This window comes from Bos indicus x Bos taurus, chromosome 2, assembly GCF_003369695.1.
Source record: "Bos indicus x Bos taurus breed Angus x Brahman F1 hybrid chromosome 2, Bos_hybrid_MaternalHap_v2.0, whole genome shotgun sequence".
Classification (NCBI taxonomy): domain Eukaryota; kingdom Metazoa; phylum Chordata; class Mammalia; order Artiodactyla; family Bovidae; genus Bos; species Bos indicus x Bos taurus.
In genome coordinates, this window is record NC_040077.1 from 6,699,518 (window position 1) to 6,726,262 (window position 26,745).

At 38.7% G+C, this 26,745-nt stretch overlaps 1 protein-coding gene across 1 annotated transcript in view; it reads right to left on the reverse strand.

Annotated features, from left to right (window-relative positions):
* The window catches only part of WDR75 (WD repeat domain 75), a 40,873-nt gene that overhangs the window by 10,654 nt on the left and 3,474 nt on the right, over positions 1–26,745 (reverse strand). Inside the window, exons 2-12 of the mRNA XM_027555651.1 lie at positions 23,630–23,759; positions 22,786–22,851; positions 21,844–21,934; positions 19,546–19,670; positions 11,765–11,835; positions 8,365–8,484; positions 7,826–7,914; positions 3,606–3,764; positions 2,667–2,726; positions 2,461–2,576; positions 1,120–1,295 (exon numbers count right to left, since the gene is read on the reverse strand). Of these exons, the coding sequence (XP_027411452.1) occupies positions 1,120–1,295; positions 2,461–2,576; positions 2,667–2,726; positions 3,606–3,764; positions 7,826–7,914; positions 8,365–8,484; positions 11,765–11,835; positions 19,546–19,670; positions 21,844–21,934; positions 22,786–22,851; positions 23,630–23,759 (1,203 nt within the window). The remainder of the gene's footprint in view (positions 1–1,119; positions 1,296–2,460; positions 2,577–2,666; positions 2,727–3,605; positions 3,765–7,825; positions 7,915–8,364; positions 8,485–11,764; positions 11,836–19,545; positions 19,671–21,843; positions 21,935–22,785; positions 22,852–23,629; positions 23,760–26,745) is intronic.

Below are 26,745 nucleotides of genomic sequence, written 5' to 3' on the forward strand. Positions count from 1 at the left end.
CCAGGACAATATGAGATACTATCACTGAATATTAAGAATTCCTTACAAGTTGTACATTTTCCAACAGAATCATTAAGATTAGGCAACTTATATATTACTACCCATAAGGAGCAACAATTGAGTGCTCTGTCACTAACAGACAAAAGACGCAAAGAGTTCCGGCACATTACCTCTGGCCTCGTGTAACTTACATTAACACAGACGATTACGTAGTGTCAACTTACTGGTACACAGTGAGTATAAAATAGGGGTCTGTCCAAACATGACACTTGAAAGGCTACTACCCTAAAGTACAGGAAAACTGCAGAACACATATACCTATTTTGAAAAAAAAAAAGCAAAAAAGGAAAGGGCTATAAAGCCCCTCCTTGTGGCAAGAAGGTACAGAAACACTACCTATTTCAAACTGCCCTGGTCAGTATTTAATAAGTCACCCAAACTACCTCCCAAAGTTTGTTTCTGCCTCGACAGAACACTGGTGTGAATGAAAGGAACTCATGCTAGCCCTGTTTTCTAGAATATCAGGGCAGTGGTCCTGTCTGGCTGACAGATTTTTTAAAAGTCCAGGTTATGAGAGTGGTATGGAGGGACTGTTTCCTCACCTGTAAAATGCAACAACAGGCTTATCTTGTGAAGACTCACAAGATAACTGGCACAGAGAACTAAGCCTAGGTCTTGACAAGCAAGGACTTGCTTGATAAATAGCTATTACAGCCATACTATGAGAAACTAGTGGGCTCCTTATCTAGTCGAAACTGCACCACATCACACTTCCACCACCTGCTACTGTCATTTTTCCCAAAGAAGGTAGTATAACATCAATGAAAAAGCCAAGGAACAAAGACAGCTGCATTCTAATCCTGGATCTGCCTGCAATTAGGTGTGTCCTTGGGGGTGCCACTTCTCCACGTTTCCTCATTTATGCAATGAAGTGACTCATAACTTGGAGGACACCACTGCTTTCTCAGAGCAGAAAGCTTAAAGGCTTTATTAGAAGAGTAACACTTCCTTCATTTCTCTTAATATAAATGTATCAAAAAGACCAATAATTGAAACCACAAGCTAGAAAGTCAAATAATTTTCTGCTCTGAAATTAAACAGCTATATAGGTAATCTTACCCTTGTGTTTTCTTATTATACATCCATAGTTTCATTTGCAATTCAAGCTCAGTTTCCTTTTCTTGACGTTGTTCCACCGTTGCAAGCCAATTACCATAGCAGCCAAATGCAGCCTTTGTTAGCTCAATTTGGATCAGACCAGAATCATTGATATATTCCTGCTGTATAATATCTAACTGATAGGTTAAAAAAAAATCCAAAATTTTTATTAATGTAAATATGTAAATGTTAAAGCATTCAAGGAATAATAAATAACCACATCATAAATATCTTCTGGAATCTAGAGTAACAGGCTTTTAGACAAAAATGAACTAACCATTTATGGTGATCAAAACTGCTGTTAAAAAATGAAGCATATTATATAACATAAATTCAGTGGTGATAATTTTTCAACAATCTTGAATTTTAGTAATGATTATGCTCCATTTATAGATCTTAGAACAAAATCTTAGATTACAGTAATGTTTTTCTTTTGTTTCAAATAGTTTTATATAAAATCTCAAAACTAGATTTCACATCACTAGAAACAAAGAGAGCAAAAATAAAACCTACAATTTTTAAGGAGTGAAAAAAGAACAATACTGTAAACAGACGAGCATTTATAATTGTTTCCTTTATTTCCTCATCTACATCTAAAAATGTATTCAGTGTCTACTATTTCCAGGCATTGTATTAGAATGTACAAAGATCAGTACATTCTCTTTCTTTGAGAGGTTAAAAGGTGTTGGAGGAAAAGAGACAAAGTGTTAGAGAGGCTGTAATAGAAATCTATAAAGGGTACTAAGTTGCTTCAGTCGTGTCCGACTCTGTGTGACCCCACAGATGGCAGCCCACCAGGCTCCCGCATCCCTGGGATTCTCCAGGCAAGAACACTGGAGTGGGTTGCCATTTCCTTCTCCAATAAAGGGTACTGTGGGGCACAAAAGAAAAAGTGCAAAGTCTAGACTGCATTTATTAGGATTACAGAAAGTGTTCTTCTTTAATCTACACTGAAAATTTTATCTTCAGTATGCACATATGACACTGTTTTGCCACAAAACACAGACGTGTCTGTGCTGTCAATCCACATATTCTCATATCCCATCCTTGTGACACAAAGGTAGAGATGTGTGTAACAGTTAATTAGTGTTGTCTGAAACAATAAAATAAGAGCCTACACAACAGCGCTGACTGGCTTTTACAGGCAGACTTCATCTGCAACTGTGGCTGTAAACAACTGATAATACAATGTTTGAATAACACAGGCACAACATCTTGAGAAGTCATAAAAGCTACCTGACCCCAGTGGGTGCTATAAAACTTCCACTAGTTTTAAGATTAGTTAATGCATCAAAATCTTACATTGTATAACTGTTTATCACTTTGGAGAGAATAAAACTGCAGGTGGCCAGGTTTCCCGTTCAAAACCAAAGCTTTAGTTCTTGGGTCAATCATCAAACCAGTAAAGATACTTCTGTCTGCAAAAGAAGTGATGAATAGTAGCTGAAATCAGAAAAATATTCACTCTAAAAAATGTACACCATTCCACAGCCAAAGGTCTGCAGTACCTTTTACCAGGCCTTGAATTACTGCAGACGCCTCAAGGTTTCGGTGAATGATTGTTATCTCTGTGGGTAAAAAAAACAGTTAAACATAAATGAGTCAAATTTCAAGGCAAAAAAAAAAAAAAAAAGGTGAATTTATATTCTTCTGATATATACCAGAATACAGAAGACAAGTGAGTTATGTTCTTGGGGTGTGACTGGAGAGTTAGGACTACTTTGTTATTTAACAGAAAAACCAGGGGTGTGATGAGGGCTTTTCATCCCACCTTTCAGTCCCTGTTGGAACCTCTAAGTTTTCTGCTGTGACTATGACTACACTGAAAATGTTAACTCAGAAACTTATTTGCCCCAAAAGAGATGGTTACAGTTTACTTTGAAATGAATCACTGCATTAATGGGTTGGTTGGCTATGCTCTCTGTTGAGGGGAAACCAGGCAGTGGGCTATGGGATTCACATCTCAGCTGAGTTATAACAGGATGACTAAATGTGTTGGAGGAATCACAAGACTGCCTCCATTTCTATCAAAATCCCACACTGAGATAATAGCTCTCACACTGAGATAATGGTTATACCAAAGGAAAATCTCATAGCATTCTTACAAAAATGCCATTATATTGTAAAAACACAAACGCCCATTTCAAAACCCTTCTTTCATTCCCCCAATCATCCTACATGAAAAAGATCTTTAAATGTAAGTGGCATAACAATAACTAAATACACTTAGCCATATAGTCTCATAAAAACAACTCTGGAAATGTAGGATTCTGGTGGCATCTAAGGGCAAGAAAAGGATGGAGAAAAGATGAGAAATGGAAGAGAAAAAAAGGCTGGTTAAATCCTATGCTACTCTTAGTTTGCTATTTTCCATTCCCTACAGACGCTAGCTAATTTATGACATTACACAAAATCATATTTCCTCATGACAACAAATTCAGACCTACTGTTATCGGAATGTGAAGTACAGAACAAATCCCCTGCTGGTGACACTGAGATATGTTCAATGGTAGCTCCTAAGCGGGGGAGGAACTCCTTATTCTTCTCTGCCGCCTCACGCCACTCTACGAGGACAGACTCACGGCCACCGCTCAGCAGACTGCTGCCTTCTCATCCACCCAAAGAAATGAGAAAGACAGAAAAAATACGAAGATATAATCAATGTTGTGATTTTTCCTATGTTAGAGAAAAACTATTTAAAAAAACGTGCAAACAAGTGTCTTTATATCTTTTAATAAACTTGGAAGACAAAAGATTTAAAGATCACTGATTCATGGATTTTTTTTTCTTTCTGTTTATGTCATTACTTCATTGCTGACCATTTCTGCCAATAACTAGAAAATCTGGGTAACACAAACATCCTCCAGGCCCAAATGGCTTCACTAGTGAACTTTTCCAAACATTTAAGGAAGAAATAAACCAGTTTTACTCTCTTCCAGGTAACAAAAAAAGAAAGAACACTTCCCAATTTGTTTTGAAGACCAGCATACTTCAGCACCAAAACTAGTACACTCTAAGAAAAGTGCAAGCCAATTTCTTAACAGGCAAAAACCACCACATGAAAACAGCAAGCTGAATCCAACGATACACTAAAAAGACAGGACATCATTGCAGGGTAAAGTGCACTGCAGCAATGTGAGGTTATTTTAACATCTGAAAAATAAGCCAATGTAATGAACTCTACTTAGAGATAAAGGAAAAATAAATCATCAGTATTTTACTATAGATGCAGAGAATGTAAATGATATTATTCTAGACCCATAATAAAAACTCAGTAACCAAGTAGTGAGACCTTTAAAATTTCACCAAAACACCTATAGAAAATCTACAGGTAATTTAGTGGTGAAACACTGAAAACCTTCCCCCTGTGTTGGGAACACCATACCACTTTTATTCAACGTTAACCTGAGGTCCTAGAGCACTGAAATAAAAAAGGCTTAAAGATCAGAATGAAGTAACAAATTAGATGCTAACAAGGTGGATGAACCTAGAATCTGTTATAGTTAAGTAAGTCAGAAAGAGAAAAACAAATACAGTATATTAACACATATATACAGAATCTAGAAAAAGTGATACTGATGAGCTTACTTGCAGGGAAGGAAAGGAGATGCAGATGTAGACACAGAATGGGCTTGTGGACAGTGGGGGAGGGAGAGAGAGGGATGAATGGAGAAAGTAGCATCAACACGTGTGCACTCTCGGGTGTGAGGTGGACAGCTGGTGAGAAGCTGCGTGCAGCACAGGGAGCCCAGTGTGGTGCTCTGTGATGGCCTGGAGGGATAGGATGGGGGCAGGGGAGGGGGCTAGGGAAGGCAGGGATGTATACCTGATTTGCATTGTTGTACGGCAGAAACCAACACAACATTGTAAAAATTAAAAAAAAAAAAAAATTAACGTGATTCAGCATTATTAACTGAAGTACAGATTTTGTTCACATCTCACAGAATTTTACGTTAGTGTCCATTATTTGTTTTCATACCTTATTCAAGACTCTGCTGCTGCTGCTGCTGCTGCTAAGTCGCTTCAGTCGTGTCTGACTCTGCGACCCCACAGACGGCAGCCCACCAGGCTCCCCCATCCCTGGGATTCTCCAGGCAAGAACACTGGAGTGGGTTATTCAAGACTCTACATTGTATTTAATTGCACTGAGCAGTATCAGCTGCATGCAAAAAATTCTGCTGAATTCTCTTTTCACTTTTATTCTATTAAAAATATTTTGTAATTTTCCTTGTTATGGCATCTTGGATGTACCTCTCATTCAAAAGTGGACATTTAATTTCCAAATATATGGGATTTTTAAAGGAGCTTTGCTATTCATTTCTCATTTAAAAGATTCTCTGCAATCACCCTCTGTGTTTTTTCAGTCCTCTAACTTTATTGAGTCTTTCAATGGCTAAGTCAAAGATCTCTTGGTAAAGGTCACACTGCACTTGAAGAAAACATGTGGGTTATTTTCAAATATATTTTGATATTGATCTCTAACATAATTAAACAGTAAAAAGAGAACAGACTGTATAATATCAATACTTTATGACTACAAAATTTCTGCACCTGGTCTTATGTCTGGATATATCTCCTAGTTTATAGTCTATGGGAACTTGAATAAAACTTATATCCTACTGTTGTGTGAAAATTGTATTAATCTTAATTACGTCAAATTGGTTCATAGTGCTTTTCAGGTCGTCTATATTCTTGTACTCCTCTGTACATTCATTCTAATAATTTCTGAGAGTTTGATATTGAAACTCTAACTAAAAATCTTAATTTATCGACTTAAAACAGACAATTGTAATATATATGGTGAAACTACATGTAACTTTGTTTTGTATTTTCCAGGTCTCCTGTAAATGTGTTGTTTTCATAATTTAAAAAACAATAAAACTTAGATGCTCACAGACAGCATGACTGGGTTCAAAGTGGAGCCAAAACAGTTTATACAGTTAATATTTAACCTAACTTATAAACAGTTCTAAAAACTGTTTGCACAGACAACTAATTTCTTTCTTCAGTTAACTCTTATACATATTCAGGGTCAATTCTAACATTTCAATGACAACCATGTACTATATTACTTCTTATTTACAAACATTCATGTGATTTTAAAAAATGACATCAAGAATTCAGCTCTATTAGCCAAGATGATCTGCAGTACCTCCTGTAAGAAAGCCCTGGTTCACAGTAGAGGCACTTGGTATTCGTTTTTTCTTTCTTTGAGTGCCAACTAATCTAACTATGCCTTCTTCCCTAAACCCAACCTGAAAAGGCCGATCCTGAATGTTCCAGGGCTTAAGGATAAGTAAGGCTATCAAGAAAGCTATGACTAATAACTAGCTTGACAGGCAGTGGGCAAGATGGGTAAGGACAACAAAAGAGAAAAGTCACAATGACAATATTTATCAGTTGATCTTGGTCCTGATTTGAGCAGGGGTCACAGCAGAGAAAAACAAACTGAGTAGGAAGGGCTAAAGAAACCGCCCTGGGTCAGGAAACAATAAAGACACAGCCTGAAACATTACAGACGCATACATACAAAACGCCACAAACACCCTCCTTTGTACTCTGGGGGCTGGGGTGGGGGGGGGTGGTTAAAGAAAAGGTGGCCTATGTCTTCCATCCACAGGGTTAACACCCTCTTCCTTCTCCTTTTGTTCTCAGTTCCCGTGGACTCCAGCTGTACTACTCTAAGTATCAGGCTGGGTCCCACCCTTCCACACACCACTCCCCAACCCCCAAAACCAAAAGCGCAAGTGGGCTGAGGATACCTTCTACTTCCCAAAGCTCCAGTGAGTTAAACCCAAGAAACCCTGTAGGAATCCAGAGCCCACAGTACTAAGACTTGTCCTGGCCGTCTCTAGGAAGACCTGCAGGAAGAAAATCCACTTTCTCCAGGGACATCGACCCCTGGAGCATGCAGCACCCCGTCCCCTGCATTGTTCGGAACCAGCCAAAATATGATGACATGATTTTCAGCACACAGGTGTAGGGATGCTAAAGTAACCAAAGACAAAATGTACCCCATATTTCTGTTGTAGGTCATCCTATTTCCAAGGGGGTGTTTTTACTCATTACAGCCACTCTCATGCAGCTTAAATGGAACGAAGGACTGAATTAACTTCAAACAGTGAATGTGGTGATCTTATAGGTAAAAAAAGAAACTTTTGAACTAGATCTAGGTCCAAATCGAACTTACTAGCCATGTGACCTTTTAAGCAACTTAGTTCTCAACTATAAAGCTCATTTATGGCATCTGTACGACAAGAATAAAGGTGCCTATTATTTTTGGAGTCAACGTAATGAGATAATGGATGTGAAGCATCAGCAGTCACTTGCTCTTGATAAACTGTAGTTAGACTCATGGACAACAAGCACTTGACAATGTGCACATACATTAAAACAAAAAAGTAATATAATTTAAATAGCTGTGTATTAACAAGAGGCTTTATGACAGGTGTACACTTTGATACTCTGAAGGGCTCTGAAACCTTCAGCAAATGGTACTGTGCAATAAGCGTCGTGCTAACTATGCCTAAAACACGGGTAATATATAAGCGCTTAAAATTCATTTTGCCCAGGCAATTCTAAGTCTTTCAGACTATAAATACAATGAATTAAAATACTTGGTTCACACATTTCAAAAGTTCATTTTAATTATTAAATCTGCACTTACCTGTCACTGAAAAAGCCAAATCCATAACCAAATCATGATGCCAATGTAAACATGTATATGTATATTTCTTTTCATCATCAAAATTCCTCCTGTTGGAGAAAACCAACATTCTTAATTTGGTCAAAGGGGTATGTTTATCAAGCTCACTGGTTTTAATGTGCAAAAAGAACACTTTCTATTTCTAAACCAGTCACTTCTGCAACAGGCCATCACAGTATCCTACCAGTTCAATATTCACTGTTGTTACTCTTTCCATTTTACTTAAAGGCTGACAAAAAGCTCTCTTATAGATAAAATGCACCTTTTTAACTCCTAGGGCCAAGGGTGGAAATCTTAAAATAGTAAGTGTGCAATGAAGAGTATAGTAATATACAAAAGGGAGAAAAAAAAAAGACAGGGAGGACGCCAGCAAAGCCTCATCTACTATTAGCAGCTGCTTTTCGGTTCTGTCCTTCTCCCTGTACCCAGGTATACCCCTGTTCTGCAGGACTAATCCAGAAGAAATAAATGATCATCAAGCTCTTCAAGAGTAAACCGACCAAAGACGAATTTTGCCATCCTTGTGACCAGTTGCTATGCAATCTTCCTTTGGGTGACATGTTACACATGTAAAGTTGTTCCTAGCATGTTTCTTATTTCTTGATGATGATAAGGTAAACCTAGAAGAAAAAAATTTTACCTTGATTATTAAAGACTTGGTGGGTGTGATATAGTTAAGTAAAAGGAGGTCCATCCTTATCAAGCCAAACTGGTGAGCTCTCAGAATGCACTGAATATAAATGTATGATTTTTAAGAAAAACTGTGACCAGGAATCATCAATTACATTTTATAAACATTTATTATTAAACAATATAAACTTTATGTGAATAACATTCTACCATAATTACTTATCCATGGAGGCCACTGAGAGTGAAATAAAGAATAGACAGTCCTTTCCGTGGTTTTCTACCTGGCCAAAGTTTGTTAAAATTTCTTGTTTAAGCTAAGTTTTTAGTATTAAGTATGGATAAGCCTCAGAAATTATATCTGAGACAGCTGGATAATCTGTTCAAAGATGTAAGGATCCTTCTTATACTGCAAAGGAAAACAGATGTTAATCTTCAGGCAGGGTTCAAGAGGACAGCGTCATTTGAAGAGTGACTTCTCATGCTTAGCACTGTGTTGCTGTGTGCTGGGCTCAGTCCTGTCTGACTCTTCGCAATCCCACAGACTGCAGCCTACCAGGCTCCTCTGTCCATGGGACTTTCCAGACAAGAACACTGGAGTGGGTTGCCATTTCCTTCACCAGGGAAACTTCCCAATCCAAGGATCAAACCCATGTCTCTAGTATCTCTTGCACTGGCAGACAGATTCTTTACCAATGTGCCACCTGGGAAATCCCATGCTTAGCACTAGCCTCTTTAAATATATTATCTCAGTCATCCTTACAACTCTGTTCAGTTCAGTTCAGTTGCTCAGTCGCGTCCGACTCTGCAACCCCATGGACTGCAACACACCAGGATTCTCTGTCCATCACCAACTCCTGGACTCAACTCATGTCCATCGAGTTGGTGATGACATCCAACCAGCTCATCCTTTGTCATCCCCTTCTCCCCCTGCATTCAATCTATCCCAGCATCAGTCTTTTCCAGTAAGTCAGTTCTTCGCATCAGGTAGCCAAAGTATTGGAGTTTCAGCTTCAGCATCAGTCTTTCCAATGAATATTCAGGACTGACTTCCTTTAGGATAGAATGGTTTGATCTCCTTGCAGTCGAAGGGTCTCTCAAGAGTCTTCTCCAACACCACAGTTCAAAAGCATTAATTCTTCTGTGCTCAGCTTTCTTTATAAACTCTCACATCCATAAAAGACTACTAGAAAAACCATAGCTTTGACCAGACGGACCTTTGTCAGCAAAGTATATCTTTGCTTTTTAATATGCCATCTAGATTGGTCACAACTTTTCATCCAAGGAGCAAGTGTCTTTGAATTTCATGGCTGCAGCCATCATCTGCAGTGATTTTGGAGCCCCCAAAAATAAAGTCTGTCACTGTTTCCCCATCTATTTGCCATAAAGTAATGGGACCGGATGCCATGATCTTTGTTTTCTGAATGTTGAGCTTTAAGCCAACTTTTTCACTCTGCTCTTTCACTTTCACCAAGAGGCTCTTTAGTTCTTCACTTTCTGCCATAAGGGTGGTGTCATCTGCATATCTGAGGTTATTGATATTTCTCCCAGCAATCTTGATTCCAGTTTGTGCTTCATCTAGCCCGGCATTTCATATGATGTACTCTGTATATAAGTTAAATAAGCAAGGTGACAACATACAGCCTTGATGTACTCCTTTCCCTACTTGGAACCAGTCTGTTGTTCTATGTTCAATTCTAACTGTTGCTTCTTGACCCGCATACAGATTTCTCAGGAGGCAGGTAAGGTGGTCTGGTATTCCTATCTTTTGAAGAATTTTCCACAGTTTGTTGTTATCCACACAGTCAAAGGTTTTAGCATAGTCAATATAGCAGAAGCAAATGTTTTTCTGGAGCTCTCATGCTTTTCTGATGATCCAACGGATGTTGGCAATTTGATCTCTGGTTCCTCTAAATCCAGTTGAAAATCTGGAAGTTCATGATTCACATTCTGTTAAAGCCTGGCCTGGAGAATTTTGAGCATCACTTTGCTAGTGTGTGAGATGAGTACAACTGTGCGGTAGTTTGAACATTCTTTGGCATTGCCTTTCTTTGGGATTGCAATGAAAACTGACCTTTCCCAGTTCTGGGGCCACTGCTGAGTTTTCCAAATTTGCTGGCATATTGAGTGTAGCACTTTCACAGCATCATCTTTTAGGATTTGAAATAGCTCAACTGGAATTCCATCACCTCCACTAGCTTTGTTCATAGTGATGCCCACTTAACTTTGCATTCCAGGATGTCTGGCTCTAGGTGAGTGATCACACCATTGCGGTTATCTGGTTATCTGAAGATCTTTTTTGAGTAGTTCTTCGGTGTATTCTTGCCACCTCTTCTTAGTATCTTCTGCTTCTGTTAGGTCCATACCCTTTCTGTCCTTTATTGTGCCCATCTTTGCATGAAATGTTCCCTTGATATCTCTGATTTTCTTAAAGAAATGTCCAGTCTTTCCCATTCTATTGTTTTCCTCTATTTCTTTGCATTGATCACTGAAGAAGGCTTTCTTATCTCTCCTTGCTATTCCTTGGAACTCTGCACTCAAATGGGTGTATTTTTCCTTTTCTCTTTTGCCTTTAGTTCCTCTTCTTTTCTCAGCTATTTGTAAGGCCTCCTCAGACAACCATTTTGCCATTTTTCATTTCTTTTTCTTGGGGATGGTCTTGATCACTGCCTCCTGTACAATGTCACAAACCTCCATCCATAGTTCTTCAGGCACTCTATCAGATCTAAATCCTCGAATCTGTTTGTCACTTCCACTGTATAATCGTAAGGTGTTTGATTTAGGTCATATCTGAAGAGTCTAGTGGTTTTGCCTACTTTCTTCAACTTAAGTCTGAATTTTGCAATAAGGAGTTCATGATCCCCATTTAATGGTATCATCCCCATTTAAAATGTATGTTAATCTGAAGTGCAAGGTGGTTCAATAAACTAATTTGAATCATGTTAAGCCCAGATATCCGAAAGCCTATATTCATCTCTATAGCCACAATATAAATGAGGATAATCTAGAAAAGACTTTGGAAACCACATCTCAATTCTGACAGCAGAAATCTATGTGTGGATGGAGTTTTAGGCAGACAAGCTCCCTAGGATTTTGTGTGTAATAATTTTAACTCACTGTGGATTAAAAATTCTACCTTTATATCTTGTGGTTTCATAATTTTAATATGGTATAGAAATAGCTTTGGGTCACAGGATGAATAAAATTAAGATAAATAAAATTACAATAAACTCTTGAGTAAATAAAATAAAGCTATCAAAACGGAATTCTTACCTTGTTGTTGTTTTCTTTTTGAAAAAATAAACAGACAAGTAGAAGTCCCGTACTGCAGCAACATACTCCCCCTGGTATTGCAAAGAGAAGATAACATTCACAGTTAACAGTTAACACCCTTTAAAAAGAAATATTCTCATCACAATAGTTAACAAAGCAACAAAACTGTTTTGCTGATCAAGATTAATATGAAATGATATATTACAGTTTAACAATGGAAAGGATGTGCAGTTGCTTAGTTGACTCTTTGTGACCCCCCATGGACTGTAGCCCACCAGGCTCCTCTGTCCATGGGGATCTCCAGCCAAGAATACTGGAGTGGGTTGCCATGCCCTCCTCCAGGGGATCTTTGCAACCCAAGTCTCCCACATTGCAGGCAGATTCTTTACCATCTAAGCCACCAGGGAAGCCCAAGAATATTGGAGTGTGTAGCCTATCCCTTCTCCAGGGGAACTTTCCGACACAGGAATTGAACTGGATCTCCTGGGTTGCAGGCGGATTCTTTACCAGCATGATTATTGTATGGAAAGGATACTCCTACTTTTATAATAATCAGAAACTTAAAGATTAATGTAGATCCTATATCCTAAAACTAGAGTCTCGAACTTTAAGTATAATGATTAAAACTTTTTTCTATTATGGCATAATTTATAAACAGTAAAGTGCAATGTCTGACATGTATCTAACCACGTAACCATCACCACAATCAAGATTTAGGACATTTTCTTTGCCTCAGGAGCGCTCATTTGTTCTTTATTCCAGTCAATCCCCAATGCCCCTAGCCCTGCCAGCTATCACCATGGCTTACCTCTCGGCCTGTTCTATAACAGAACGGTAAATATTAGGTTGGTGCAAAAGTAACTGTGGTTTTGTATTGTTGAACTTTGCCATTTGATATTGGAATACATTCTTAAATACACGTGGTTATGTTATACATCATTTTAATGCATATTTCTCACTTGATGTTTTTTGCTAACAACTTATTGCTTGCTGTTTATACTTATTTTTAGACTATAGAAACGGTATTAGACGAAAAGCAAATTTATGTGATTCTCTTATTTGAGTTCGAAATAGATCATAAAGCAGCAGAGACAACTCACAACATCAATAACACATCTGGCCCAGGAACGACTACTGAATGTCCAGTGCGGTGGTTGTTAAAGAAATTTTGCAAAGAAGATGAGAGCCTGGAAGATGAGGAGGGTAGTAGCTGGCCACTAGAAGTTGACAATGACCAACTGGCAGCCATCATCAAAGCTGATCCTCTTACAACTTCATGAGACTTTGCCAAAGAACTCAATGTCAACCATTCCGTGGTCATTCGGCATTTGAAGCAAATTGGAAAGGTGAAAAAGGTCAATGAGTAGGTGTCTCAAGAGCTGACCAAAAGAAAAAAAAAATATATATATATATATATGTATCTATATATACTTTTGGCACACAGAGCGCAGCCGAGAGGAGCTACCCTACGTCCGAGGTCAGGGGCAGTGGCTGAGACTGCCAGGCTGCAACTGCATAGGAACGGCCAAGAGGAGCTACCCCACGTCCGAGGTCAGGGGCAGTGGCCGAGACTGCCAGGCTGCAACTGCATAGGAACGGCCAAGAGGAGCTACCCCACGTCCGAGGTCAGGGGCGGCAGCCGAGAGGAGCTACCTCGTGTCTGAGGTCAGGGGCGGCGGCCGGGAGTGCCAGGCTGTGACAGCGTAGGAGCAGCCGGGAGGAGCTACACCATGTCCCAGGCCAGGGGGTGGAGACAAGCAACCCCAAGTCCAATGAGCGTGGGCACAGAAGGGCCTAGAGGAGCTATTCCACTTTCAAGGTCAGGAGGGGCGTAGGTGAAGAGATTCCCCTCTTCCAAGGTAAGGAGCAGCAGCTGTGCTTTGCTGGAGCAGCCGTGAAGAGATACCCCACGCCCAAGGTAAGAGAAACCCAAGTAAGACGGTAGGTGTTGCAAGAGGGCATCAGAGGGCAGACACACTGAAACCATACTCAGAGAAAACTAGTCAATCTAGTCACACAGACCACAGCCTTGTCTAACTCAATGAAACTAAGCCATGCCCGTGGGGCAACTCAAGATGGGCGGGTCATGGTGGAGAGATCTGACAGAATGTGGTCCACTGGAGAAGGGAATGGCAAACCACTTCAGTATTCTTGCCTTGAGAACCCCATGAACAGTATGAAAAGGCAAAATGATAGGATACAGAAAGAGGAACTCCCCAGGTCAGTAGGTGCCCAATATGCTACTGGAGATCAGTGGAGAAATAACTCCAGAAAGAATGAAGGGATGGAGCCAAAGCAAAAAGAATACCCAGCTGTGGATGTGACTGGTGATAGAAGCAAGGTCCGATGATGTAAAGAGCAATATTGCATAGGAACCTGGAATGTCAGGTCCATGGATCAAGGCAAATTGGAAGTGGTCTACAAGAGATGGCAAGAGTGAATGTCGACATTCTAGGAATCAGCGAACTGAAATGGACTGGAATGGGTGAATTTAACTCAGATGACCATTATATCTACTACTGCGGGCAGGAATCCCTCAGAAGAAATGGAGTGGCCCTCATGGTCAACAGCAGAGTCCGAAATGCAGTACTTGGATGCAATCTCAAAAACGACAGAATGATCTCTGTTCGTTTCCAAGGCAAACCATTCAATATCACAGTAATCCAAGTCTATGCCCCAACCAGTAATGCTGAAGAAGCTGAAGTTGAATGGTTCTATGAAGACCTACAAGACCTTTTAGAACTAACACCCCCAAAAAGATGACCTTTTCATTACAGGGGACTGGAATGCAAAAGTAGGAAGTCAAGAAACACCTGGAGTAACAGGGTAATTTGGCCTTGGAATATGGAATGAACCAGGGCAAAGAATAATAAGAGTTTTGCCAGGAAAATGCACTGGTCATAGCAAACACTCTCTTCCAACAACACGAGAGAAGACTCTACACATGGACATCACCAGATGGTCAACATCAAAATCAGATTGATTATATTCTTTGCAGCCAAAGATGGAGAAGCTCTATACAGTCAACAAAAACAAGACCAGGAGCTGACTGTGGCTTAGATCATGAACTCCTTATTGCCAAATTCAGAGTGAAGTTGAAGAAAGTAAGGAAAACCACTAGACCATTCAGGTATGACCTAAATCAAATCCCTTATGATTATATAGTGGAAGTGAGAAATAGATTTAAGGGACTAGATCTGATAGATAGAGTGCCTGATGAACTATGGACTGAGGTTCGTGACACTGTACAGGAGACAGGGATCAAGACCATCCCCATGGAAAAGAAATGCAAAAAACCAAAATGGCTGTCTGGGGAGGCCTTACAAATAGCTGTGAAAAGAAGAGAAGCGAAAAGCAAAGGAGAAAAGGAAAGATATAAGCATCTGAATGCAGAGTTCCAAAGAATAGCAAGAAGAGATAAGAAAGCCTTCTTCAGTGATCAATGCAAAGAAATAGAGGAAAACAACAGAATGGTAAAGACTAGAGATCTCTTCAAGAAAATTAGAGATACCAAGGGAACATTTCATGCAAAGATGGGCTCGATAAAGGACAGAAATGGTATAGACCTAACAGAAGCAGAAGATATTAAGAAGAGGTGGCAAGAATACACAGAACTGTACAAAAAAGATCTTCACGACCCAGATAATCACGATGGTGTGATCACTGACCTAGAGCCAGACATCCTGGAATGTGAAGTCAAGTGGGCCTTAGAAAGCATTACTACGAACAAAGCTAGTGGAGGTGATGGAATTCCAGTTGAACTATTCCAAATCCTGAAAGATGATGCTGTGAAAGTGCTGCACTCAATATGCCAGCAAATTTGGAAAACTCAGCAGTGGCCACAGGACTGGAAAAGGTCAGTTTTCATTGCAATCTCAAAGAAAGGCAATGCCAAAGAATGCTCAAACTACCGCACAATTGCACTCATCTCACACACTAGTAAAGTAATGCTCAAAATTCTCCAAGCCAGGTTTCAGCAATACGTGAACCATGAAATTCCAGATGTTCAAGCTGGTTTTGGAAAAGGCAGAGGAACCAGAGATCAAATTGCCAACATCTGCTGGATCATTGAAAAAAGAAGAGAGTTCCAGAAAAACATCTATTTCTGCTTTATTGACTATGCCAAAGCCTTTGACTGTGTGGATCACAAGAAACTGTGGAAAATCTTCAAGAGATGGGAATACCAGACCACCTGACCTGCCTCTTGAGAAATCTGTATGCAGGTCAGGAAGCAAGTTAGAACTGGACATGGAACAACAGACTGGTTCCAAATAGGAAAAGGAGTACGTCAAGGCTGTATATTGTCACCCTGCTTATTTAACTTATATGCAGAGTACGTCATGAGAAATGCTGGGCTGGAAGAAGCACAAGCTGGAATTAAGATTGCCAGGAGAAATATCAATAACTTCAGATATGCAGATGACACCACCCTTATGGCAGAAAGTGAAGAGGAACTCAAAAGCCTCTTGATGAAAGTGAAAGAGGAGAGTGAAAAAGTTGGCTTAAAACTCAACATTCAGGAAACGAAGATCATGGCATCTGGTCCCATCACTTCATGGGAAATAGATGGGGAAACAGTGGAAACAGCATCAGACTTTATTTTTATGGGCTCCAAAATCACTGCAGATGGTGACTGCATCCATGAAATTAAAAGATACTTACTCCTTGGAAGAAAAGTTATGACCAACCTAGATAGCATATTCAAAAGCAGAGACATTACTTTGCCAACAAAGGTTCGTCTAGTCAAGGCTATGGTTTTTCCTGTGGTCATGTATGGATGTGAGAGTTGGACTGTGAAGAAAGCTGAGCACGGAAGAATTGATGCTTTTGAACTGTGGTGTTGGAGAAGACTCTTGAGAGTCCCTTGGACTGCAAGGAGATCCAACCTAAAGATCAGCCCTGGGATTTCTTTGGAAGGAATGAAGCTGAAGCTGAAACTCCAGTACTTTGGCCACCTCATGCGAAGAGTTGACTCATTGGAAAAGACTGTGATGCTGGGAGGGATTGGGGGCAGGAGGAGAAGGGGATGACAGAGGATGAGATGTCTGGATGGCATCACTGACTCGATGGACCGGAGTCTGAGTGAACTCCGGGAGTTGGTGATAGACAGGGAGGCCTGGCGTGCTGCAATTCATGGGGTTGCAAAGAGTCGGACATGACTGAGCGACTGAACTGGAATATACTTTTTATTCTATGCAACAACAATGAACCATTTCTCGATCTGTGACATACGAGGAAAAGTGGATTGTATACGACAACCAGCAATGACCAGCTCTATGGGTGGACTGAGAAGCAGATCCAAAGCACCTCCCAAAGCCAAATTTGCATCAAAAAAAGGTTGTGGCCACTGTTTGGTGGTCTCCTGCCTGTCTGATCCACTACAGCTTTCTGAATCCAGGTGAAACCATTACATCTGAGGAGTACGCTCAGCAAGTTGACGAGATGCAGTGAAAACTGCAATGACAGCAGTCGGCACTGGTCAACAGAACGGGCACAATTCTAACCCAAGACAACGCCTGAGTACAGGTCACACAAACAACACTTCAAAAAATGAATGATTTAGGCTATCAAGTTTTGCCTCATCCATTATATTCACCTGACCTCTTGCCAACCAACTACCACTTCTTCTGGCATTTCAGCAACTTTTTGCAGGGAAAATGCTCCACAACCAGGAGGCAGAAAATGCTTTCTTTGAGTTGACGAATCTTGAAGCATGGATTTTTATGATACAGAAATAAGCAAACTTATTTCTCATTGGCAAAAATGTGTTGATTGCAATGGTCCCTAGTTTGATTAATAAAGATGTGTTTCACGTGTATATGTGTGGTGGATTCATGTTGTTGTATGGCAAAACCAATATAATATTGTAATTAACCTCCAATTAAAATAAATAAATTTACATTAAAAATAAATAAATAAAAAATAAAAGGAAAAAAAATAAAGATGTGTTTCAGCCTAATTATAATGATTTAAAATTCATGGCCTTATGATCCAGCAATCCCACTGCTGGGCATACACACTGAGGAAACCAGAAGGGAAAGAGACACGTGTACCCCAATGTTCATCACAGCACTGTTTATAATAGCCAGGACATGGAAGCAACCTAGATGTCCATCAGCAGATGAATGGATAAGAAAGCTATGGTACATATACACAATGGAGTATTACTCAGCCATTAAAAAGAATACATTTGAATCAGTTCTAATGAGGTGGATGAAACTGGAGCCTATTATACAGAGTGAAGTAAGTCAGAAAGAAAAACACCAGTACAGTATACTAACGCATATATATGGAATTTAGAAAGATGGTAACAATAACCCTGTGTACGAGACAGCAAAAGAGACAATGATGTATAGAACAGTCTTATGGACTCTGTGGGAAAGGGAGAGGGTGGGAAGATTTGGGAGAATGGCATTGAAACATGTAAAATATCATGTATGAAACGAGATGCCAGTCCAGGTTCGATGCACGATAGTGGATGCTTGGGGCTAGTGCACGGGGATGACCCAGAGGGACGGTATGGGGAGGGAGGAGGGAGGAGGGTTCAGGATGGGGAACACATGTATAACGGTGGCGGATTCATTTTGATATTTGGCAAAACTAATACAATTATGTAAAGTTTAAAAATAAAATAAAATTAAAAAAATAAAATAAAATTCATGGTCTGAAACTGCAATTACTTTTGCACCAATCTAATACCTCCCAATGGTAGCTCAATATCACCTTTCTGAGATTCACCCACACTCTTAAATGTATCATCAGTTCCTTTTTACTGTTTAGCAGCACCCAGTGAATGCATATGTATTACAAATCGTTGATTCTCTTATTGACGCACACTTTCTCGTACGTGTCATTTGGTGGCCACGCTTTCATGTTGCTACCTATAGGCAGAACTGCTGGGTCACAGTAAGGCACATGCTTAACTTTACCCCATATTCAGCCACCACTTGGTACTGTCACTATCTGTTCTAGTGGACGTGAAGTAGTATCTCATTGTGCTTTTAATTTGTATTTAACTGATGACTACGCTGCTGAAGAGTAATGACGTTTATAATGTTAAAAGTGTTTTCTCTAAGAAATTAAACCTTTTTAGAACAAAGCCAAAATAATGTTATAAAACTTAAGACTAAAGAAACATGCCATCACAATGATATTTAGGGGCTTTCTATGGTACTTGATTTGATAGCTAAATAAATTATTGTATGAACATCATACAGTCAGTTTCAGATAAAAATTTAAGTATACACATGCTGCAGTGCTAAGTGAAGAAAAAAAAAGATAAAGCCCTCAGATAATTATTCAGATTGGGAAGTTATTTTATACATATTTAAGAAAAAGTCTAGAAAAACATTCCTCAAATATTATTGCCTGTTGAGATTTCATTTCTTTACTTTTCTGTAAAAGCATACTATTTACAGACATGGAGGTCATATTTTCAAAAGACATATATCTATAATCAAGTGGCTACAATATCTACAATCAATTTAAGTGGCTTTTACATGGTATAGGCTAAGAAGTACAGAAAATATGTCAAACCATTGATTTTTCTGAACAATTACAGAGTTTATAAGAGCAGTAAGATAATATACAAAATAAGAATGGCCCTAAAAAAATCTATACTGCAAACATATGCTAAAGCTGCAAGACAGTTTTTTTAGCTACTAACAAAGGCACTGTAACTCAAGGCAATATTAAATGACTGTAACATAAAATACTCAGAGGAAAGATCGCAGGAAAGAGATTTTATGTACACAAAAGAAAACCAACAAAGCAAATTTTACCTCATTTCCAAAGGCAATGCACTTGGGTGACTGGTTTACGTAATCCAAAACAAAGGAGAGCTCCTTAGCTTCTATTTCCTGACTTGATGATTTTGGTAGTTTCACTGAAGCCAGCTGAAAGACATCTAGCCAAAGGCAGCTATATTAATAGAAAGCTTCTCCAGAGAAAGCATGTGTGTTTGTTCATATAAAACCGTTTATCAGAACTCCAGAGTTCACTTGATGCCAAGATCATCGTTCTAGGCTATCTGAACAAGCTGTACTCTTTATTTCAATATACAAGTTTTAACAGAAGTCTAATCTCAGAACTCATTTATGTACACAAGCATCATATGTACATTCAGAACATTTATGTACACACAAGCATCATATATGTAGAAATAGGGAACAGTTTCTTTTACTGGTGCATTTTGCTTTCCAAAGTGCTGAGATGAGCTTTAAAATGGAGACAGAATATGACATACTGGTGAAATGAGCAGCCACAAGCAACAAATCATCTGAGAGCTTTCACAAATGCTATGGACTTGCCACACATACATAGGACAAATCTTTTCTGTAAACTGGCATGCTTTTCTCTTTGCATTCTGTTAAAATAGCTTCTCCTTAACAGGAAACAGTTATATTTCACTGTACTATTTCTTCCTTGTCCTCTACCAGGGAAGCCCCCTAGATTTTATAATGAATACAAAATTCTGTAACGCGTTGATCTACTATTTTTTTCTGTTTTCCAGTCTTTCTTACAGCCTTTTCAGTCATCTCAAACTTTATATGCCTAAATCCTAAACACGTATTTTCTTTTCTAAAGTTAAGTCTTCCCCACCACTGCCCACTTCAACTGAGGAATCATGTGGTGAGTATGGGGAGTGGCTACCAAACCACAGTGATGAGCAAAGCCACCTAGGAAGACACAAAAAATGCTCACTCCTAGACCAAATCTCAGACCCAGTGAATCAGAGTTCAGAAACATGAATTTTTAAATAAGCATACACATTTAAGAATTAAGATAGACATTAAGATGCAGAAGGAAATGGCACCCAACTCCAGTATTCTTGCCTGGAGAATCCCATGGACAGAGGAACCTGGCGGGCTACAGTCCATGGGGTCTCAAGAGTCGGACACGACTGAGTGACTAAACAACAACAAGAGACATTAAGAATTCACATATTTATGTACAGGCAGAACCTAAATACTGAAAAGTGCTATTTTAAACAGTCACCTGATAAGGCAACAATCATTTTAAGAAATATATTGCCATTTCCAGATATTTTTTGAAATGTCCCTTAAAGATGGTTTATGGGCCACATAAGAAAACTCATAGCTTTTTATTCTTTCATGTCACATTTCTGATAGATAAAAACATTACTCCTTAACACGGTTGGTACCAAATGACTTCTAGCTAAAAGCGATTTCGCTTTCACAGTTGTGACTATTCTCAAGTTACTTAAAAGTCCATGACATTAGCAATCTGCAAACTGTTTCAACAAAAGAAACAACAACCCCCCTCCCAAATCCCAAAAATCTGACTATCAACACTCCCCAAAAAACAAACCAAAAATCCCCCCAAAACTTCCAAACCACCCCCATCATGGAAAGGATTACTTAGTAAATGAGTTGTGAGCCAATCTCACTGACCACCCAGTTACAAATTTAAAGCTGGTCTGTACTTTGAATTCTGAATACAACTCTATTTTAAGGAGGACGCACACAGGTTGCATTGGGATTCTTGAAGTCTGAGATTAGAAAAATGCTTTGGATATATTCTTCATATCAATGTTGGGGTATTAAACTTGCTAAAGGATAATTACTTGTAACTACTGAAGATATTCTAGATTTCCTAAAATGCTCTGAAACAGCAATTTCAGTGAATAATGTTCCAATGATAACAAAAACATAAAAATAACTTAGCCACCCTCTTAGCTGCTAATAATTTGTTTTCTATACCATTTCTTCCAGATTCAAGGTCAACAAATGGGTGGTGTTTGAGGATGGGTAAAATGATAGGGATGCTTAAAAATGACATTTGTTCAGTAGCAAGACACACTGTAGCTCAAAATAGCTTTAAAATTAGAGTTAGGTTGTCCATTATCACAACCATATTTTAAATAATCATTCCCTCATCAATACTTCAGAAAGTAATACAAACCCTCCCCCAAATGACTGCAATAATGATGAAACCAATTTAAACACCAGCTCCAAAAACTGACTTCAGACTAAAATGAAAATGTTAAATTTGAGACATTGTAAAAAGAAAAAAGCCACTCAAAGCTATATAAGTCAAAATAAATTAATTTACTGTACCTGGTTTTTCTTTATTTATTGTAACAAAGACAGAATCCTCAGCGTGGGAAAAAGTAAAAAGGGCGTGAAGTTCACACCCAACTCTGAAGGTCTGAAAGATGAAGAGCATAATATTATTTATTCCGTCCACCCCCTGCAGAAGTTTTATTAACAGGAGGGATTTTTTTAAATCATTTTGCTCACTGCTATATTGCCAACATCAGAAGAAAACTTGGCCTAGGGAGACACTCAGTATGTATTTACTAAATAACCTTTTAAGTGAATATCTCTAGATCTACCTGGTTCTTTTCCATGGGTGCACAGTATTCAATTGAATGAATATCCAATTTTAACTTGAGTAAATTCAACTTTTTTCTACCATGAACAATGTTTAATGTTTTAAGAATCATATGTACCTGGCATTATTTCAACAAGAGATTCCTAAAGGTGAGATTGCTGGAGCAAAGGTATTCATTTTCAGTTTCATATACTGACTATATACAAAAATGTATATTTCTCTATATTTTATCACTATATATTTTCAATTTGCAATTTGTCTAAACTGACAGGGAAAAATGCGGTTGTTATCTCTTAATTTACATTTAACTATTAACAAGGTTAAGAATCTTTTCATGTTTATTGGCTATTTCTTTTTAGTGTATTACATATTCCTACTCTATACCATCGTTTTTTTCCTGTGGGGTCTAGTTTTTCCTTATTGGTTTTTGGTAATTTTGTGTATCACTGATAATATCTCTTGTAAATATGTTCTTTCACTGCTCATTTTTTGGTTAAAAAAGTTTAAAATTTTATATAGTCAAATTTATCTTTTATGATGAGTGAATTTCATGACATTTTAGGAAGGCTATCTAAAAGATGAGACCTTAGAGAAGAAACAAAACACATCTGTCTTATGTTGCCATTCCTCTTCACATAATGAAAATGGAAACTCAATCCACGTACCTTTATCAAAATGCCATCTATATAGTCCCACAGTTTAATTGTGCCATCAACGGAACAAGAATACAGCTAAAAGGGTAAAAACAGTACAAAACTGATTAAGAAAAAGAACTACAATAAGATTATCAAGTAACTTAAGTGCTGATACAGAAGGTATTGCCTATTCATTAATCTATTATTAGCTTTAAAGACGTGAAGTCACTTATACTCTTTTTGCAAAATGAAAAATCTTATCACAGCTCTTTGTGGAAATGAGACCTATCAAATTTTAATTAAAAGAAGGAAAAAAGTCAACCCTCTACTTTCAAGAGGGAGATGATAAGGTACTGAGTAATAAAAAACTCTTGAGAGCTTGTGACTATTATCCCAGAGCTCAGTTCTTTACCAGCAGAACTACTTTTATCTTGCACGGGTATCAAAGGAATGTAGGGTAACAGTCAATTTCTACGTTTATCTCATTGTAACCAACAGTCTGTGGGCCAAACTCTGGTAACACCAGAATGCTTTAGTAACATGTTTTTATTTTGGTTTCAGTGGACCGAGTTTTACTAAGGTTACACTGAACTTCTGTGTGTGATATTATTGTGAAAACAATTTACAAGAAAGATGGTGGAGTACGACATGCAACTCATCTCATAAACAATGTAGTTCCAGGCTGTGAACCCATTTTAATAATTTACTTTTAATTTTAATAATTAAAAATAAGTGAAAAATACCCTGAATCAGAAAATCAAAATAGATATTTCCTTGATCATCACCTAGAAAGCTTCTCAGCCAAATTCAATTTAAATTACTCTGGCAACAGTAATGCCAATATTAAAAGATTCGATTGTGAATTGTTTAACACCTGTAGATGGTTGTTGGGATTGAGCTGGATTCCGGTCACCAGATTTCTGTGTCCTTGCAATATATGCACACATTCTTCTGTAGCTGTGCTATAAACTTTAATAAAGTCTCCAGAGACACAGAAGATATACCTGGAAATAAGAGAGAAAAACAAGATTCACTTTTCCATATAGTATAATCTGTCTATTGTCCATGAAAAACTAAAACATGCAATGCAGATTTCATTCAAAATAAAAGTTCAAGAACTATATACTCAAATTGTGCTGCTCACACCTGTAGGGACATCTAAGACCATTTAGTTCATTAACTCTCAAAAGTAGATCAATGATGCCAAAAATCACATCTCTGACCTGTGCCAGGGGCAGAGGCTATATGGCATCATCCTGCAAAAACGGCTGACCTAACCAAGCTGCCTGCTCGCTAACGGATGCAGAGACTGTGCTGTGCACCACCAGTTACTCTTCTGTGGGGTGTGGCCAACAGCAGTCTTGCCTTGTCCTCCAATACTCCATCATTCACTGTGGACACCAGTTTAAAGCACGAAGTCAAAGATTCTCTACTCAGTGAGGTCTCTCATGTAGCAAAGTGTAAAGACTTTATGGCAGTTCTTTTTCTTGCTGCTAAAATGCTGATTTTGCCTTTGTTTTTCTAGATTTGTGGCTTTCTCCCATATAGCAGAGGCTACTAAATTATTAATTGTGGTTAATCTGGGGTAATATTTGACTTTTTTCATAGTAGGTATAACCATAAGACAAAGCTCAGAACTGCAAATATTCTAGTATCAAATAAAAAATGTTTGTTCTGTGCCTATTAGATCTGACACTGTACATGCCTAATATGGTGCTTCCTCATACACTATAGAAGGTAAAAACCACAGAATCCTTAGACTGGACCTCTCTTTACTCTGTGATCCCAAATCATTTGATCTATTTTTGAATTGTGTTGAAATTCCTCATTTATCTAAATATCCGTCTCCCTTATGTAGCCATAAGCTCCTGTAGGGCAGAGGCCTTACTTATATTTGATTTCCAATGTCCAATCCAGTCTGTCAAACAGAACTTGCCCAATCTTCAAAGGTTTTATAAACTATTTAAATAAAATGAACCAGTGAAAGAATTACTACCAAATAATCAAAGGGTAAATCTATGCTGACTAGGGCTGCTACTACCCTATTTTATCATTTCTAAGACACTTGAGTTTTCACACATACATCTCTGAAATCAAGATGCCTCTTCCAAGTGCTGTGACCAGAGGACACAGTTGTGTTCAACTGTTTAATAAGATCAACAAAGAACAAGCAATGAAGCAACCGAGGCCCATGGACGCCCCTGCTGGCTGGCTCCTCCTCTCCACGCCCATGAGTACCCAGGTTCTCACCATCTTCAGCCCAGACCACTCTTTTAAGGGCCCCCTTCAGTCTCCAGGTGCGGCTCTTCAATTCACTTTTCTTATTCATTTTTACAAACTTGACCATATTATTTCCTTAAATAAAGACTAAATTAAAATCCTTCAAGGTTTTTCCACTGCTTTCAGGATATGATCCAATTCCTAAGTTTGACTCCAATCTGACTAGAACATTTTCACTTGAACAGTAGGCCAAGTGGTTCAAAATTCCAACAATCTGCCCAACCCCCCTCCCCCCCTGCATTAGCAGGTCCTTTAGGCAGTACTTCCTTGAGACGGTGGTGGGTGAGGGGGTACTGAAAACTCACCCTAGCTGATTTTGATACTCTTCTCTAGAGGAAAGTCATTTCCTCTCTCCTTGCTCCTCAGCACAGAATAATGGGTTTAACTACCAATATTTGAATACAAACCCCTAGAGGAAACATTCCATGCCTTTGCACATTCTGCTATCCTTGGAGAATGAGAACATTTTCTACATCTTTGACACTCAGTTAGGGTGTCTTTCTACTGGAAATCTTCTCTTGCGGTTGCTGCTAAGTCGCTTCAATCGTGTCCGACTCTGTGCGACCCCATAGATGGCAGCCCAACAGGCTCCCCCGTCCCTGGGATTCTCCAGGCAAGAACACTGGAGTGGGTTGCCATTTCCTTCTCCAATGCATGAAAGTGAAAAGTCAAAGTGAAATCGCTCAGTCTTGTCTGACTCTTCGCGAGCCCATGGACTGCAGCCTACCAGGCTCCTCCGTCCATGGGATTTTCCAGGCAAGAGTACTGGAGTGGGGTGCCATCGCCTTCTCCAAACCTTCCTTTATTTTGTTCCAAATCAGTGCCTGTCTTAACCTGCTTCCACAGGGTGCAGGGCTCAGCTCTACTCTGGCATTTTCCACACAGTGTTATGAGAGACCTTCCCGACCAGACTATGAGCTCTTTGAGGGGAGCAATTGTGTTTACTTATTACAAATAATAATGGAAATACAGTGTGGTAGAAAAGAATGCATTTTAAAGAAGTCAAGCCCAGATGGGTTCGAATGTCAGCTTTTATCCATGTATGGGCTGAATGATGTTGGAGAAGTTACTTAATCTCTTTAAACCTCACTGTTCTCTACTCATGGGTTATTATAAGGATTATTATAAGATTTTTATAAGGGTACATTGAGACAATGTGTGCAAGTGCAAGCTGTGCACAGACAGCTAACACTCAATAAATCTTCTGTAAAATGAGGATAACAAATACCTAAACCATGCAGACAGGAGTGCACATAAAGCACCACCACAGTGCCTGTCACAGGGGACTCCAGTCATCTTTGTTGATAAAGTGTTGACGAAATTAATGATGTTTTCAAGCAGGAAACAGGATTTATATGAGATTTTGAAGAATGTATGATTAAAGGGCTGGGAAAGAAAAACGATGCTGCTAAAATGCCACGATTCTGTCATTTCATTTACTATTTCAGCTTTTTTGATAAACTCTTTGAAGTAAAATACAACATTTCCTTATTCCTTTTTGTATAAGTTAGCCAACTCCTTGTAGTAGCTTTTAGATAATATTCAAGTCCTCAGCGATTTCATTATAACCCTGTTAATTTGCTAGAAAACTGGCTTTAATTATTAGCTTATATATATATATATATATATACATGAAAAAAAGTTATCTCTAAATCTTGACCAAGTTCCTATTTTGAATTTCTACCTAAACACCTGCTACATTCACATTTA